Here is a 19,194-nt window from a genome sequence, read left to right as displayed (position 1 = left end):
TGCGCGGCGCATTATACACGTCACATGAAATGTCACGTGTCTTTACGGGATCTATACAGGTTGTGTGTGAACACACGAACAGATTCCGGAAAATCACTGATAGTGTGAATGAACCAAAATCTAACGATCCGGGAACAATTGCCGGAACACATCAGCCGTGTATTTTCCGGAGTCTCTGTGTGAAAGGGGCTCTAATGGCACAGAAGAGAACTGCACAAATTGTTTTGTTCCTATGTATGTGTGTGTGAGAGTGACATTTACAGCACAGCTGGAGGGGTGACCGCTTACATGTGCCTCACCGGGCAAATAAGGTGTGTAATTGCTGTTTGTACGCTGCTTGGCCCACTTGGCATAGAGAAAGACATAGTGAAGGTCAGAGGTCAGAGCCTGCTGCATTCTATTGGCTGGAGCTTGTCACATGACCTCTGGTCCTCACATGCTGTGACAGGGGAACATATATATGTTTCAGTCTGCAGAGTGAACAGTGTTTATAGCTCTGTGTTTCTCCATGGCAGGAGGATGACCTGGAAACCGATGTGAACAAGCTGCGTCCCCGACCAGAGCCCGACCGGCCCCTAGAGCAGTTGAGCCAATATGTGCGTCTCTGCCCTGAGCTGCACCATGACTTCCAGGTGAACGTCTTTGCCTTCTGTAGCAGTAAACACACAGCATTGCTCCTCCATTCATACATCAACAGAACTTACAGATTTCTCAGATTAGGCTCAAAGGACAGCATTTGTGATAAATTTCCCTTGTTTTCTTAAAAAATATGGACGTTACAATGAGGCTCTTACAACTGATGTACAAGGGGACAATTTTGGAGGATTTAAAAACTAAAATGTGAAGCTTTTTTTAACTTGCATTCATTTTCTGTCAAAACTTGTGAATTTGAATTGTACAGCCATTTTAGGGTTCATTCAGTTATGGCGATGAAGATCAGGCTTGGTATAACTTTACATAGAAAAGCTTAGGAAGTGATTAGGAATTGATTTTATCACACTTAAATATAATGCATATTAATTAACTTTGTTATTTATTTATTTATGGATTGTGGCTGTACTGTACTTGAAACGGTGCATATTATAAGGTTTAATTTACTTCTACTGTGTTCTATTTTTTTAAGAGGAGGGACAAGGAAATATATTTTTTGTGGTGATTAACATTATTCTAAAATGTTCTGTTGAAACTTGCTGTAAAGCTATTTAAATTATTTTTACAGTCATTTTAGGGTTTTAGCAATTATGTTATCATGGAGATGAAAATGCAATTTTTTCTGTAAAGTTTATGTATTTTTTTCTATAAATATGTTTTTATATTTTTATATTTCTATAATTTTACAGACAACTCTATAACAGAAATAACACAGAAAACATTTTACAGTGATTTTATCACACTTAAATCAGATGCTTATTTTTACATACACATGCATTTTTTTATTTTATTGTAATTGTTTTATTTATTTATGTTTTACTACCGAAGTGGTATTTTTTCACTTCCATTGTAAGTGCCTCACTGAATATATATATATATATACTGTTAAAAAAAAAAAAAAAGTTGAGCCAACTTAAAAATTAAGGCAACCAGCATATTTTTGAGTTCTCTGAACTTATTTTTGTAGGAGATTCTCAGCTTTTTGTTCTATAAACTTAAAACAACAAGTTGAGAACTCAAAAATGTTTACAGTGTATATATAGATAGATGTAGATATAGATAGATAGATAGATAGATATACACAAAAAAAGAAGAACATGTGGAAATTAATTTGTGATAATGATAATGAACACTGTTACAAATAATGTTGACTGAGCTTATATTGATATAAAACCCAGCATATTCTTTTAATGCATAACTTCAATATGATGACATGAAATTCTGTTGGTTTTTCTTTAAAATAGCATAGCTGATCATTCATGCACAATAAGACCATGCATTAAGAATGTAAATGGGGTGAATTTTGATTTCATGTTGACTTTAATCTGCTCTGGAGAAATATTTCAAAGAGGTTTTTTGAAACCGTCAGCATCTCTAGGGTTTAGTTGTTGCAGCCAGGCGTGAAAGTTACGAGTGTACTGCTCTTAATGGCAAACACCCAGGATAAAGTTTATATGAAGTGTCTGTAAGTGCACTTGGACCTTGAATATGGACCTTGTGTGGAAGCAGTAAGAGATTTTGATGGGAGCAGGATGTGCTATAATACCTACTGCTACGGCACCACTATGCAGCTTAAGAGCACAACAGGGACACGGCTTGTACTGAAAATTACCTCATTACGTTTTAAAAAAATCAGACACTTGTGCTTTGGCTCCTTACAACGGCGGCATGTTTGCCTCACTCTTCATCTTAATAGAGTGATTTTGTTCCTGTTTTTGCTGACCTGAAGAGCTCTGGGGAAAAATGAGGAACATCTTGTTGGCAGAATATCCACAGGAAATGATTCATATCATCCCTCAGAAGTCACAATAATTATGTGGTAGCTTTTCTCTAATTAGTCAAAGAAAAATATGCGTGTTCATGTGTTTCTTGTTTTCACAAAAAAAATAAAAAAAAAATTATTTAAAATATTTTGGGCCAAGAAGGCACAGATATTGTACTTCTATTTTACATTTTTCTAATGTAATAATAATAATAATAATAATAATAATAATAATAATTATTATTATTATTATTCATATTACAATTTGGGTTAGGGGTTAGCAGTTTTGAATTCTCATTACATTCGAAGGATATATTATATTATATTATATATTATATTATTAGATTTAAGTTTATGAATATGTGAATATTTAAATTTCAGTTTGTTAATTACAAATCTACATTATACTTGTTATATATTATATATTTAAACTATTCATAATATTATTACAGTTTGGATTAGGGGTTAGGAATTTGAATTCTCCTTTGTGTAAGATATAAATTGTAGGCCTATACATTATATTATGTTTGGGAATTTGGATTATCATTTATGCTTAAGATTATTTATTTATTTATTGTTGTTTTTTTTTAAGGTCATTATACATTTACATTAAATTATTTACACACATTATAGTGATCTAGGAATCGTGTAAATATTTTTTTCTAAATACATTGAAAATGTTTATTTTTAGATTTTTATTTTTTATTTGTAGTCTGGGCATTTTGCCCTTTTGGAGTTTATTTTTAACTAAAATCATAAATCAATGTATGAACAATTATGAAACGATATCACACTATTTCAATAGGTTGTTTCAGAATCTCTGGAGATTTTACCCATCTGGTATTAACCCTGCTGTGGGTCAGCCAACCGTAGGGCCATTGACAGAAATGAGTGATGACATTTCAAGTTCCATAATATGTTCAGTGTGACTCTTCATTTTAAATGTGTCACCACCCTTTCCATCATGAGTGACTGCTATGGTCTTGATTGACGGCTCCTCTCGCAGCACAATAACACGCCTGCGGCTGTCTTGCAGAAATCCCTGCGTGGCTGCCTTTAGCATGCGGATGAGTTCAAACTAATAGAAATGTCAACACGCCTCTGGTTCATTGACGTTCAACTCCCTCCTTATTCAGACGCTGCCACTATTTTAATTCAAATCATATAACATGATGTACTACTGCTGTTAAAAAGCGGCTTTTCTTCGGTTCATTTCCTCCTGCACATATTGATGTTGTAATTCAGGTTTCCAAAGGAAATGACGAGCTACTAATTCACTTTTTTGTTTCAATTTAACATTTTCAAAATCAATTCTGTGTGCAAATTCTAGACATAAAGGCCAAGCAATTCCTAGAAACACATGCTTCTTCCTCATAATGACAAGTTATTAAAGGAACAGTTCACCCATAATTGATAATGTCATTATTTACTCACTCATCTTGTTTGATGTGTTTGTCCCATTTATATGCACAATACATTTTTGTTTAATACTACAGCTCTATTAAATAAATTATAATTGCTGGCATCATGAAAAAATTCATTCACTTGCTCAAAGTAGTATAAAACTGGATTTTTGGACAAACATTTTAAGTAGTAGTTGAATTTTCCACTTGTTTTTACCAGAACTTTTGAACTTCAATATGTGAATTTGAATTCACAAATGTATTATATATATATATATATATATACATATATGTATGTATGTGTATATGTATGTATGTGTATATGTATGTATGTGTATATATATATATATATATATATATATATATATATATATATATATATATATATATATATATATATATATATATATATATATATACATACATACAAACACAGTTTTATTTATTTATTTTTACTAGGGCTGGCGGTTCAAATATAAAAATTCAAAACCTACACTCAAGAATGTCCATTATGCATGATATCATTCTTTTGGATTCAGCACAATACATTATATAATTTCATTTCATTTATACTATATTGTATATATTATATTATATATTGCTAACCCTAGTGTTGAACAACCAAATTTGAAAACCTGTAATTGATTATGATATGCATCAATCTGCATGTTCATTATGCCATTTTTCATTGTTTTCTTTTGGTTTCAGCTCAGTAAATCAAACCATACTGTCCATCCTAGCCCCCCTTCTCCGTACGTGTCTTTGATGTATTTCTCCCATTATCATTAAATGCCACTGTGATCTGGAGACGCTGTGACTGGATTGGACGCAGGGGTTGTAATCACATCGCTGCATTATGCATGCTGTGCAAAATACCAAGATGAAAAGAATTTACAGCAGGACATTCATGCCAATCAGTTCCCCGCTATTAATCTTGCATGACAACGATGCTGCACCTGTAATCTTGGGGCCAAAACAAAGGCCATGATTAAACGGGTTTAATTCATAGTGTCACGCTAGGATTCCGTAGAAGAGAACACAGGTAAAACTGCAGAGCTGTCACAAATATTACATGCTAGATAAAGGGCTGAGTTGTGAAACATAAGCCTGAGAAAGCGAGATTGGCACGGAGCTTGCTCTCTCAGAGGGAGGGGAACGGAAGGGTCTCTTCCCCTGAGGACTCGCCTCGGGATAACAGGTTTCCCTTTGATCTCCAACTCTTTGTGTGATACTGTACAGGACAGCAAGAGTTGAAAATTACATGTGCATTTCATTCAGCATGACAGCAACATCCTAGTTCCTCTGCTGACTAAGCCCAAGACTCTATATGAATGAGTCTTTTTGTTTTGTACCCCCCACAGTTCCCTCATGAGCATTAATGTGTGGTATTAAATACTGTTTACTGTATGTACTGTATAATTGACTCTTTTGTTTAGTTTCAAATTGATGGTAATATCACATGAGTAGGATGTCTCATTTTAGTTTGTGTGTTGTGTGCGGCAGTCGTCCGTGAGTGGCTAAAACAAACGTACTGCCGCACACAACACACAAACTAAAATCCAGGCCTGGTCCTCTCTCGTCTTCCACTGTCATCACTCCTCCTTTTATCCTTCCGGAGCTCCTCTGTGGGACTCGAGACCGGGGAGTGGCGCAGGTGTCGCTCATTATCATTCACTCCCACGGCTCTCGGCCCCGCCCCACTCACTACTACAGTATTATATGCAATAGCTTCAGCGTAACTACTTTTTAATAGCTTTTTCATAAGAGTAGCTTGATTGTAGTTTAAGTACTTTATGTACACTTTCCAGAATTGTTTATAGTGTGTGGCAACTCAAATCAGATTCTGTGCATTTTCAAACCTATTAGCTAGCAATATTAATTTTGAATTGAGTTTGATAGCTGCGGAAAACTTCCCCAAATGCGTCACAATTGCACTATTTTTTTCTATTATTTTACGTGCTGATTTCCAAAACGTCAGGCATGAATAGCTTTTAATGGTTGGTGGATTGTGTAATTGAATTGACCTCAAACAGATTCGTTCGTTCCCTTTGCGAATTGAATCTCTGCTTTTTCCCTCTCACCCACTTGTAGGAACAACCGAGCACACGTTCCTTGATTCCCACTCCCAGAGCTCATCAAAAGGGCCGTTGTACTTGTCTGTATCAAGTTCATGATTAAAATGAGTCTTTGAAAAAAAACATCTCAGTGCTGCTACATTGTTTTAGTGTTATTTGTGGTTTTGAAAAACGAATATGACAAAGCGAGCCCCCTGAGATGCAATATAGAGCCTCAAACCCGAGACGTTTTTATACAGCAAAGGTTCATTTATATTAATGCATCCCCTGCTATTGGTATTCATGGAAGTTGTGGCGTCTTTGTGCTTACACATATTTTTAGGAGTGTGAGGAGGGGAAAAAAGTGAAATTTAAATGCAATGAAATAGCAGAGGGTGCAGTACTAAAGTTTTGTATCTAACAAATTCACTTTGATGGTATACAGTTTATGTGCACTGCGGCGAAGATCAGAGCAAACACAGGACGGCGTTCAGAAACTAAGATCTTCCGTAGGGAGGTGAGCGCAGATGATGGAAGCTTTTATCGGCACGATGTGTGCAAAATTTTTCCCAGTCAGCACATCATGTCTATCGTGTTTCTTGGACATTCTCACATTCACCTTTGGGAAGAGCATGGGAATTGGACCAGGGGCCTTTTTTCCTTGATAAATTTATGGAAATGCGTGAGGCGTGAGCTTAAACTGTTTTTTGGTTGCTCTAAAAGCAGCCAGGGCCCTTGGCTATTTTGATACAGTTCATTTTATGCCTGTCAAAGACTTTAATTGGACGACCCTATTTGCTGTCAGTATCACCCTTTTGAAGTCAATAGAAAGCTGGAAGTGATGTGCACCACTTTGGGCTGCATCCTCAAAACAATTCCTTATCCTTTTTTTGGCTTTCCTCTCTCAATAGTCTCTAAAAAAATGCTTTCATTTCCTTCACAGTTTATTTTGGGTTGTTATTCTGCAGTGCTGCACTGAGCGACTGACGGTGCCAGGGGGAAAACAGGATATCTTGTGGGTGATGTTTACTGTAATCTTTGTCTCCTTTTTCGTTTTTCTCCTACACCTTTGATTTGAGAATTGCTGATGTGGCCGAAAATGTAGAAAGCTGACATCTGTAGATGCTCTTGAATTTTTCCCCCCTGAAAATCAACGTTAGCTTTGCAGCCTCTCTCTAACAATCATGTCTTCTAGGATTTGGACTCCAGCTCTGAGGTCGATGAAAGCTCGGACGATGATAGCACTCTTGAGGGAGACTTGAATGACGGGACACTGAGTGACCAGAGTGGCTCCGAGCTGCCCTCCGACCGAGATGAAAACCAACTCCAGACGAGCGACTTCCATAAGCATTATCTCAATTGGTCTAGGAAAGGCCAAGAAGGCCACTCTAGTATGGTGGACAGGCTTCTGGAGAAGTATGGGATCTGCATTCCCAACCACGATCCACGTCTCTATACTGCCACTGCATCCAATACAAAGTCCATAGCTGGATACTCCATCCTAGCCTTCCCTGACTTCTGGGGACACCTGCCCCCACAAGAGCAAGAACCCATGGCTAAAAGACCACCACATGTGCAGAGGTGAGAAATCATGTCTTTCATCTCATTTTTGTCTCGCATAAGGAATAGGGTTGATGCAATGTCTAACATAGAGGTTCTAACGACGATCAAGTGGTAACCCAAAATGTTTTGCATAGTAAGAAAACATATGCACCCAAAAATATGAAAAATGAACATTACATTGTTTAAATAGGAAAACTCAATGACTTAGTGCCATGTTTTGTTTTTTTATAAATTTGAAAAATCTAAGATTTTAAGAATTTTGAGTATAGTCAGCATTTCAAGAATACAGCATTAAATTTGTAATATTTTAGATTGAAGTCAAAATTGCGAGAATACATTGGTATATATATATATATATATATATATATACATACATACATACATACATACATACATACATACATACATACATACATACACACACACACACACACACACACACACACACACACACACACACACATACACATACACATACACATACACACATATACACACACACACACACAGCAGGTAAAATAAGTATTGAACACCTCACCATTTTTCCCAGTAAATATGTTTCTAATAGTGCTGTTGACATGAAATTTTCACCAGATGTCGGTAACAACCAAAGTAATCCATACATACAAATAAAACAAAACAAATAAGTTCAGAAATTAAGTTGTGTAATCAAATGGAATGGTACAGGGGAAAAGTATTGAACTACTGAAATTTGTTTAATACTTTGTACAAAAGCCTTTGTTGGTAATGACAGCTTCAAGAAGCTTCCTATATAGAGAAACTAATCGCATGCATTGCTCAGGTGTGCTTTGGCCCATTCTTCTATAGTCTTCAAATATTGCAGGTTCTGTGGGCCTCTTCTATGAACTCTGATCTTTAGTTCTTATTTTCTATTGGATTCAAGTCAGATGATTGGCTGGGCCATTCTAGCAGCTTTATTTTATTTTTCTGAAGCCGATTGAGACTTTCCTTGGCTGTGTTTGGGATCATTGTCTTGCTGAAATGTTCACCCTTGTTTCAACTTCATCATCCTGGTACTGTAGGTGCTGAGATTGAACCAGCTAATATTAATTTCCACTGACTAGGGGCAGGATTGCTTTCCAATTACTGATTTTAGCTGGTGTCTTGGCTTTCCATGCCTTGTTGCACCTCCCTTTCTTCATGTGTTCAATACTTTTACCCTGTGCTATTCCATTTTATTACACATAACTTAATTTCTGGACGTATTTGTTTTATTTTCGTTGTATATATGGATTACTTGGGTTGTTACTGACATCTGGTGAAAATTTCAAGTCAGCAGCACCTTTTGAAATATATTTACTGAGAAAAATGGTGATGTGTTGTTCAATACTTATTTTACCCACTGTATATATGCATGTTCCTTTTTACTAATTAATAGTATTATTATTATCATAATGCATATTCTGCATCCTTGCTTACACATTGCCAAATGCAAATGATTGTAAATATCGTCAGTACGGAGTCATTAAATTCACTGTAAGTACAAATGAAACCCATTAAAATATTCCTTTTCGAGTTAAACTCTCTTGCCTTAAGTGAGTCGTTCTGCTTTCGCTGGTTGCTTTGCTCTACAGACACCCAAAGACTTAAATCTATATCTAATTATTATAGCCCCCTTTGGAAAACTTGTTTTTGCCCAAACTTTCTTCAGTGTGGAAGGGAGAGATTAAAGGAAATAGACATTTATTTCAGTCACTTCTGTAGTTCTTTGTGTTTCCTCAAGGGTAAGATAAGTTTCTATGGATTCTATTGGTGTTATTTTAACTCAAATGTAGTCATTTTTAGAGTTTTAAAAAGAAAGTGTCAGACAGCTAGTGACATTTTGGAAAAAAAAGTGACATTCCACATATTGCTTCCTACTCACACATTAACTTTAGATAAGTCTGAAACATTTGCATTTGACGTCCTAAGATGTTCATTTAAAAAAATTGCATTTAAAACATATGCCTGACACATAATTTTGATAACATTTGCAGGAAAATGATTCATCATAATGTTTTTTTTTTTTCCCTTTGTGATGTTCTATGCTCAGAATTAAACATTAATGAAAGACAGAATGCTTGTTTATGTCTTATTGTTTTTTATAGTTCTTCCTATGAAGTAAACATTTTGATGAGAGCGCTCTCGGTTTATTGCCAGCCACGGTGGACTGTTAACTTTGTTTTTGCTCATTCATTCAACCCCATTATCATCTGAAATTTGCTCTTGGGATTGGAGTGTCCACACAGATAGTTTTTTTCCCCCCCGCATTTTGCATTGTGTTTATTTGCATAGGGAGAAAGGCCTTATTATTATTGTTTATCTGCGACAAAGAAATAGTGCACACAAACAACCAAGAAAATTAGCCAATTAGTATCACACAGGGCAAAAAATATGAGGCACCATAGGTTTGATTTGGAAATGGAATCATCCAAACAGAGTTGAGAACGACCTGCCATTATCAGTGCTTTAGGTAGACGTCAGCATATTATTTCGCCAGATCTCTTAATACGTGTAATATAGCTGATAGCTTTGCTTATTACTCATTTGTTAAAGTAATATCTAATGATCTGACTGTCACAACTTTTGTGTGTTGGGCTCTTGTATTAGGCTGTGGATTTGGGGAACATTGGTTATTTTGCATGCACTCCACTCCAAACTTCATTTCAATATTTAATTTTGTTTATTAAACAAATGTTTTGTTTCAAAACATTTGTAAATTCAGTTAATATTTCCAACAAATGAAAAATCAAGCCAAAATAATAAAGTAGTCAAAAAACTGTGAGCTACCACCATATATGTATAATATATGCTGTACGCACAATGTTTACGAAAAGAGCTCCATCTAGCTACTATAGTTAAAGGGGTCATATGATGTTGCTCCTATGTTGCTCCAATTTTTACAAAGCTCATCGTTCTGAGAAGCATGGCGTGCTCCGATTGGCCAGCTATCCAGTGCGTTGTGATTGGCCGAATACCTCAATTGTGAGACAGAAATGTTACGCCCCTTCCCATGTTGTGATGCCATGTCCCGGCCTTTTTGTAGTCTAAGGTCCCGGCACGATGAGACTAAAACAAAAAACCCCACTATAAACGAGGCATTTGTAGCTTTCAGTGAGGACATAATGACTGATACGGTCTTTTTACGCATTGCGCCACGCTGCGTAAACATAACACCATGTCTGTGTAACCGGTTCTACTCCACCCGCTCCGAGCGGGATACGAACCGCGGTCTCTGGCGCGGGAGGCGGGCGCTCTAACGAGGAGGCTAAAGGCCACGGCCTCTAGCGTCAGTCGCCAGAGCGCCTCTTTTTGAGATCAGAGGAGTGAGGTTTACACACACCAGCACTTACTTGCCTACGTCTGTTACACTCACCCTCCTAAACCTCACTCCCATCCGGGTCACGGCACCAAATGTAACCGGTTCTACTCCACCCGCTCTGAGCGGGATTCGAACCGCGGTCTCCGGCACGGGAGACGGGCGCTCTAACGAGGAGGCTAAAGGCCACGGCCTCTAACGTCAGTCGCAGGTTTACACGTTCACACGTTTACATTCACAGTGTGTGAATCCTGTGTACAAACGTTTTCACGAACAAACCATGATTCACTAAAACTTTCGTATTAAAATTTATTCTAAATTTAAGAAAAAATATAGGAACAGTATAAAATCACACGTACGCAAAAATCACACTCTGGTCAGTTTTAATAATCTATATATAAGCTATATATAATGTATGTTTCATTGTAGGATAATAGTTATACATATATATATATATATATATATATATATATATATATATATATAATTACAATAAAATGTATATTTCATCCTAAAATGATTTCATCATATGCAGAAATGGAAAGCTGCGATAGACAATTCACTAACATTAGGACAAGGTTAAGAACAAATTCATATGCATTGGGAATTAGGCAGAAAGTTTGCATGAGAAGTTTGTATGTGCATATAAATACGAAAAATCTACGCAATTATTAGTGAATAAGATCCAATGTTAGTATAATGAGTGTGAATGAAGAATGAGGCTATCAAGCTCCGACATGATAAAACTAGGTTTGTGTGAAAATTTTAATCGTTATTACGACTTGCGACACCGATAATCATTTCGACACCATTAACCATTATGACCGCATGGAGTCACCGAATTGTGGAATTGTTCTACATTGAACTAGATTCATGAATGAGTTGTTGAGGCCGGTCTTGTTAATTGAATCAATTGAAAAGATTTGAATCAATACAATGATTCCTTCACAGATCTAACAAGATAAACAATATAACATGATAATATGGCAATATAGCGTGCAAGGATATATGGACCAACATATGGACCAGTTTTATTCTTTCATTTGTGACTCATACTTGTGGTTTATTTTACCTAATCTAGTTACCTCAGTGAAGGGAAAGTTCACCCAAAAATAAAAATTCTGTCATTAATTACTCACCCTCATGTCATTCCAAACCCAGAGTTCACGAGAGTATCACGACGCATGACGCAGGAGCCCGTGTTTTTTTTAATGCATAAATTGAGGTCTACTGTTGGAAACCAAAGCTGTGGTTCATTGATAGTTTATCTATTTATGTATTTATTTATTTTTCAATGTTCCAGAAAGAAAGTTTTCGAAGACATTCAGCGTCTTATCTGTCCAGCGGACATCATCAACAAGGTTGTTTTTGACATGGACGATCCCAGGTAACATACTGCTATTTATTATTATTTATTTTTTCTGATAAAGCATTTTCATTAGAGCCTCATATCAGGGGCATGGCAACCATCTAGATGTTACAATGATAAACAAGTGCCTCTTAATGGATGGATCTTAATGGATCTTTCACAGGCAAGCTGAGCTGAAACGACAGTAGCAACCAGAACGTGAAATATCTTCAGTGCAGACTTCAAGTTCTTTGTAAAAGCTCTAAAATTGCAGCAATTACAATAAAACCTTACAAAAGGTAATTGAGGTAAAAATACCTTTCTGGGAACAATCTTATTTGCAGCTTGTTTTGATCGTACAGTTCCTTGTGTGTGTTTATCCAGTCAAGCTTGCTTTGACACCGTCTCTGTCAGGGGCATTCTGGGTGATAAACCCTTGAATGGACAGTGTCTCTCTGCCTGCCCAGATGCTGATGGACAGCTTGTTGTCTGTAGATGCTGTTTACCATCATGTAGTTGGTGGGTTGCAGCAGGTTTGCGATACTGAATTGTGCGCCTCCATCATGTGGACCGTGTTCTGCACTCATCTTCTGTGTCATTTGCAGTGTGACTGGAATTTATTGACGCAAACGGTGCAGAATGAATGATTTAGCCAGAATGGTGGTTAGTAGTGTGAATCGATATGTAGGACAAGTATGGAGATAATTCACTTGTTTTTTAAGCTAATGTGACAGTATGGTGGAGCGGAACATGCTCAATCAGCACAGCTGTCCAAAAATGTGTGTCTCTCTCTCTTCTGTTCTTCCCTGCTTTCTGTGTATTAGCCTTCTCCAGTCAATCTCATTTGTCCTTCCTCTTCCTTGTTTCTTTCCTGTCTTTCTCTTCCCATTTCTTTCTTTCTTTCTTTCTTTCTTTCTTTCTTTCTTTCTTTCTTTCTTTCTTTCTTTCTTTCTTTCTTTCTTTCTTTCTTTCTTTTCACAGTCCACAGTGTTTCCCCGATATGTGTCCCAGTTCCCTTCGCTTCTTCTCCAAATTTGAGAGCGGGAACCTGCGAAAAGCCATTCAGGTCCGCAGGTGAGACTCTTGCATTACAATACAGCGCACGTACACAAGTACACACACACGCAAACATGTACTGCAGATAGCTCGCCGAGTGCCCTTGGGCCTCATTTGTAGTGCATTCGCAATCACACACTCTCTCTCTCTCTCTCTCTCTCTCTCTCTCTCTCTCTCGTTCTTATGTTTCCACTCTTTCAGCAAGCTTGTCTCGTCAACGCATGCAAGATCAAATCAAAGACGCTGTCTACAGAGCAGTTCTGATGCGCTTAAAAGAGCCAACGTTATATTTTTGCAAATGAAATGTGGAGATTTCTCTCTGTCATTTGTGTAACACGTTTCTCAGTCTCTCTCATTACATCTCTCCTATTCTCTCTTACGCCCACTTTGTCTGATTTTCTCCTGTCTGTCTCTCTTTCGCACTGTCTCTTAGTCATGAATATGATTTGATTCTCAATGCTGATGTCAACTCCTCTGCACACTGTCAATGGTTCTATTTTGAAGTCAGCGGCATGGTGGCTAGCGTGCCTTATCGTTTCAACATCATCAATTGTGAGAAAGGAAACAGCCAGTATAACTATGGTAAGCTGTACAGTAACAGTTACCATAAAGCCATGTGATTTACACAAGTAGGACATCCTGTTCTTGGAATCAGCATATATTGTTACAGGAACTAGAGTTTCTATACTTCACCTCAAATCACCCCAGATTGATCCAGGAGCATGTTCTACTTGTGTAAATAATGTGTTTGTTGCATGAGGGTTATAATGTCTTTTTTTAGTACCACCTACCAAGATTGATGTTCTTTCAATTGTTCTAGATGGCATTGATTTTGACACAAACATCTTCTCTCAAAAGAAATACATTTTACCACTGGCACCAGCACAGCCAGCTTAAGAAGATGCCACAGTGGTAGCAGCTAAATCATATCTTAGCCTCACATTGCTCTCAGACACAGCGGTGGGCCCGAGCAGCTCTAAAATCTGACACCAGCCGTATATCCCAGAAAAATACAATGCTTCGGCATTTCTGAGTTCCTCCCCTGATAAAGCGATTTCAATGGCCCTTGACTGCCTTTTCCTCATTTTGGTGTGCAGCTGGGCATTATAAGAGACTCATGCTGCCCTGAAGTCAGTGTTTTATGTCTCTGTATTAAATGAGATGTCCTTTACTGTTGACCTTATTTGAGTTCGAGTAAAACGTAGTCCCAACAAACATCTGCTTTGAAGGGAATGCATTTCAGGGCACCCTGTCAACCTCTCTACCTCTGGTAGTCAGTGTTTTGGAGAAATGCACTGTTCAACATATTGGTTTTAACAAAGGAAGGTTCAAACATTTCATTGAAAACTGAAGATTTAGACATTTTGGATGAACTTTTTTTAAATGATTTATTTGGATTTATTTAAATAAATAAATGTAAGCAGTTCAGGTGATTTTAGCTTTCCTCATACAATATTATCGAACTATTTTGAATTGAACTTAATTACTTTGCATAAAATGAGTAAAATCTGTCCTAAAAATATCCTGTATCAAGATCGCTTCTTATAAATTGATATCGATTTGAGGATATTTGTGACCCTGTCTGTGAGAACCCAGCTAAAGTCATTTTTACTACATAAAATCATCCTTCATAAGGTAAAAGACATTCTATGAAAATGTAACCTTGTTATGTTTAATTTTTTTTTTCTAATGTTTAATTAAAGATTGAAATCATAATGAAATTAATAGCTGAAATTCAGGTTTGATGCTTGTTATCTCATAATTAGTTTTTGAGAATGGATTTCACAGACAAGGTCATCATTTTTTATTATTTTTTTTTACCAGTATTGTCATCAAGAGAAACAGCTTGTCTCAAAACAATTTGAATATAATAGAGAAAATATTAGTTTTGGAGTTGCTAAGATTTGTTAATGCTTTTGAACAATGTCTTGTATGCTCCCCAAGATTTATTATTTGACCAAAAATACAGGATTTTTTTTTTTTTATTATATATTCAAATAAATATTTTTATGTATTTTAATGTATATTAAAATGCAACTTATTCATTTTTGATGGTAAAGCTGAATTTTCAGCATAATTACTCCAGTTTTTAGTGCCACATGATGGTTCAGAAATAATTCTAATATGCTAATTTGCTGCTCAAGGAACATTTCTTATCAGTTCTAATATGCTAATTTGAAATAGAAATCGTTTGATTATATATTAATCTTTTTTGTCATATTTGAATAAATAATGTAATGCATCCATACTGACTGACCATAACTGTTTGCGCTCCTATTTAACTCAGCCCCCCCCCCCCCACCAAAAAATATATATATATATAAATAAAGCAATTGGCATTGCCACACTAAAAACTCTTTAGTGTTGGTGATTGATATTGTGCAAAAGCTTGAGTGGGAACAACTTGAATGTTTATCAATTACAGAATGACACTTAAATGAGTGAATTGTTTAACTGTATGATTGTGGGATGTTTCAGGCATGCAGCCTGTGCTGTATTCTGTGAGGGAGGCGCTCGAGGGCAGACCACACTGGGTGCGAACAGGCTCTGAAATCTGCTATTACAGGTACTTCACTTCCTTTTTCACTTTAGCTCTTCACATTTACTCTCACATTCTTCACTTTGCCTCGCTTTACTGTACTTTTTCTCTATGCTGTCTATTCTTTATTCACAATATTGCATGTAGGCCTATGGAATCTAATTGTGGTTTTGACTTCCACAGAAATAATTTCTGCACTAGAAGATGTCAAAAACATTCTTTTTACACGCTGACATTCACGGTGACCTTTCGCCATGAAGATGACGTGTGCTACTTGGCCTACCACTACCCTTATACCTACACCACCCTTCAGGTGCTTTGTATGAATATTAGAGCTTGGATGTCACATTTATCTCCAAAATCAATACTATCAAGATATTAATGTGCCAAATCGATATGTATTGTGATTTTTAAGAATTGCGATTCTACAAGTATTGTTATTTGATATTGAAATTCAGTGTTTTTTGTTTGCCAGACCATTGAGAAAAGTTGAATCTGTCCACAATGTATAAAATGCGTCAAATTTGCAAAAGCAATTCATCACATCACTTTCTAATTTTTCATCACTTTCTGATTTTTATTTTAGAAGCAATAATAATGATGCACCATTTTTTTTTAACCGAAACGCCAAAATCAAAAAGTGTTTATTTTAAAATATTATAATATGTAATATAGTTTGTATATTTGTCACAATTTTAGAGCAAAACCATTTAATAATGCTACTAAATAGATGTGCTGCGGTAAATGTAAGAAAATATATGAGTCATGATACAGTTCAGTAAGTTGTGCTATTTCTTTTAACATACTTTATGGCAGGGGTTTTCAACCTTTTAGGACAAGCGCCCCCCCAAGTTTGTCTAATTTCACTCGCGACCCCCCAACAACCAACCCCCCCCCCGACCCCAAAGCGTGCGAACATCATTCACATATTGTTTGCTGCGTTTCCAGTGCGTAGCATTAAGAAACATAAACATATAACCAGCTTACCTGATTCAGTGTGATGGCTGAGCCTGTTTCTGAGATAACAACATGCCAATCCGTGGTTGGATTTCTGACATGACTAACCGTAAATCATTTTACACCATTCTCACTGTCGCCTAACAGCGGGACTCAGATTGCCCCCTAGCGGATGGCTGAAGATTTGAAAGCTCGTATTCAAATCTTCAAGGCAATGTCTCTGAATTAATTGATGCTCGCGCCCCCCTTGACAGGTGCTGGCACCCCCCTGCTTTATGGTGTTAAATTATGTTTATTTTGTGCTGTAACTAGTAGTAAAGAGGAAGAGATGATCAGTTCAGGTGCCCTTGAACTGAGGTGCTACAGTGATCTGTCAATGAAGATCATCAAAACCACATATATGGTGTGAATTTTGTTATAAAAATTAACAGATTAGACTGTTTCAAATCAAAAGTAACAAAGCTATTTGCAATTATCGGATGGTAGGGACACTACCAATGATTTTTTTTTGTGAAAGTTTTGTTCCCACATCAACTGAAAAGAAACTAAAATATCTTAATTTCAACAAAATGAAGAGTGATTAAAACAAAGAAATTAATATTGATATAAATTAAAGAAATTTATATTACATGATTGCCATAGCTGATATGTTTATCTGTTGTAGCTTATTCATATTAATCAAACATCACTAATAAAACATCACCATTTTGGTAAATGATTTTGGCCCTCCAAAAGTTTTTTTTTTTTTTTTTTTTTTTTTTTTTTTTTTTTTTAAATCAGTTACCAAAATTTCGGTCCATCATTAGTCATAATGGCTGAAGTAATGTATTTACAATTGTTCTCTAGACGCATTTGAAGATGCTGGAGAAGTCTGTAGACCCACAGAAAGTTTTCTTCAGGCAACAAAACCTCTGCGACACACTGGCGGGAAACTCCTGTTCCTTAGTCACGATCACAGCCTGCCCCACTTCCAGAGCCTGGAAACATCTGCACCAGCTGCGTAAGTCTGACACTAAAACTCGCAATGAGTCAGATTTATACTCTTGTGTGTCGACACACCTGTGAACTGAGTGTCTGATGCTGCTTTGGGTTTGTATTCAGCAGTGAATCTTTGTGTGTGTGTGTGTGTGCTCGTACAGTCTGGCAGATCTTCAATGCACTCTGAGCATTTGAGCTTTGACACCTCCTGTCAGAGGAGGAGTTGAGGAGCTTCAGTGTGGGCGGGTGGGTGTATGTATATGGGGAGGACGCCGTTAGATGGGATGACAGTGCTTGAATCATTACTTGAAGCATATGTTATACCGGGAGACAAAAAGTTAAAAGAGCTTTGAGAGTACATATGGATTGAGAGGAAGTAGGTTTTAGTTTTTTTTTTTTTCTTTTTTTTTTTTTTTTTTTGGTAGTTGCTTCAAAGGCAACATGAAATCAAAACATAGCCTTTTTACTTATACCCTTGTCTTATTGTTTGATTTGTCAGTGTACAAACCCGATTCCAAAAAAGTTGGGACACTGTACAAATTACGAATAAAAAAGGAATGCAATAATTTACAAATCTCATAAACTTATATTTTATTCACAATAGAATATAGATAACATATCAAATGTTGAAAGTGAGACATTTTGAAATGTCATGCCAAATATTGGCTCATTTTGGATTTCATGAGAGCTACACATTCCAAAAAAGTTGGGACAGGTAGCAATAAGAGGCCGGAAAAGTTAAATGTACATATAAGGAACAGCTGGAGGACCAATTTGCAACTTATTAGGTCAATTGGCAACATGATTGGGTATAAAAAGAGCCTCTCAGAGTTGCAGTGTCTCTCAGAAGTCAAGATGGCAAGAGGATCACCAATTCTCCCAATGCTGCGGCGAAAAATAGTGGAGCAATATCAGAAAGGAGTTTCTCTGTGAAAAATTGCAAAGAGTTTGAAGTTATCATCATCTACAGTGCATAATATCATCCAAAGATTCAGAGAATCTGGAACAATCTCTGTGCGTAAGGGTCAAGGCCGGAAAACCATACTGGATGCCCGTGATCTTCGGGCCCTTAGACGGCACTGCATCACATACAGGAATGCTACTGTAATGGAAATCACAACATGGGCTCAGGAATACTTCCAGAAAACATTGTCAGTGAACACAATCCACCGTGCCATTCGCCGTTGCCGACTAAAACTCTATAGGTCAAAAAAGAAGCCATATCTAAACATGATCCAGAAGCGCAGGCGTTTTCTCTGGGCCAAGGCTTATTTAAAATGGACTGTGGCAAAGTGGAAAACTGTTCTGTGGTCAGACGAATCAAAATTTGAAGTTCTTTTTGTAAAACTGGGACGCCATGTCATCCGGACTAAAGAGGACAAGGACAACCCAAGTTGTTATCAGCGCTCAGTTCAGAAGCCTGCGTCTCTGATGGTATGGGGTTGCATGAGTGCGTGTGGCATGGGCAGCTTACACATCTGGAAAGGCACCATCAATGCTGAAAGGTATATCCAAGTTCTAGAACAACATATGCTCCCATCCAGACGTTGTCTCTTTCAGGGAA

General features: G+C 36.9%; 1 protein-coding gene across 1 annotated transcript in view; it reads left to right on the top strand.

The window, feature by feature from the left end:
- The window catches only part of LOC306868243 (cytosolic carboxypeptidase 4-like), a 137,160-nt gene that overhangs the window by 35,362 nt on the left and 82,604 nt on the right, over nucleotides 1-19,194 (top strand). Inside the window, exons 10-17 of the mRNA XM_079414331.1 lie at nucleotides 516-632; nucleotides 7,066-7,451; nucleotides 12,056-12,139; nucleotides 13,082-13,174; nucleotides 13,590-13,738; nucleotides 15,635-15,722; nucleotides 15,879-16,008; nucleotides 17,499-17,652. Of these exons, the coding sequence (XP_079270457.1) occupies nucleotides 516-632; nucleotides 7,066-7,451; nucleotides 12,056-12,139; nucleotides 13,082-13,174; nucleotides 13,590-13,738; nucleotides 15,635-15,722; nucleotides 15,879-16,008; nucleotides 17,499-17,652 (1,201 nt within the window). The remainder of the gene's footprint in view (nucleotides 1-515; nucleotides 633-7,065; nucleotides 7,452-12,055; nucleotides 12,140-13,081; nucleotides 13,175-13,589; nucleotides 13,739-15,634; nucleotides 15,723-15,878; nucleotides 16,009-17,498; nucleotides 17,653-19,194) is intronic.

The sequence above is a fragment of the Barbus barbus genome, assembly GCF_936440315.1.
Source record: "Barbus barbus genome assembly, chromosome: 50".
Taxonomy (NCBI): domain Eukaryota; kingdom Metazoa; phylum Chordata; class Actinopteri; order Cypriniformes; family Cyprinidae; genus Barbus; species Barbus barbus.
Note: the sequence above shows the minus strand (reverse complement) of the source record. Positions and strands in the feature narration are given on the sequence as shown.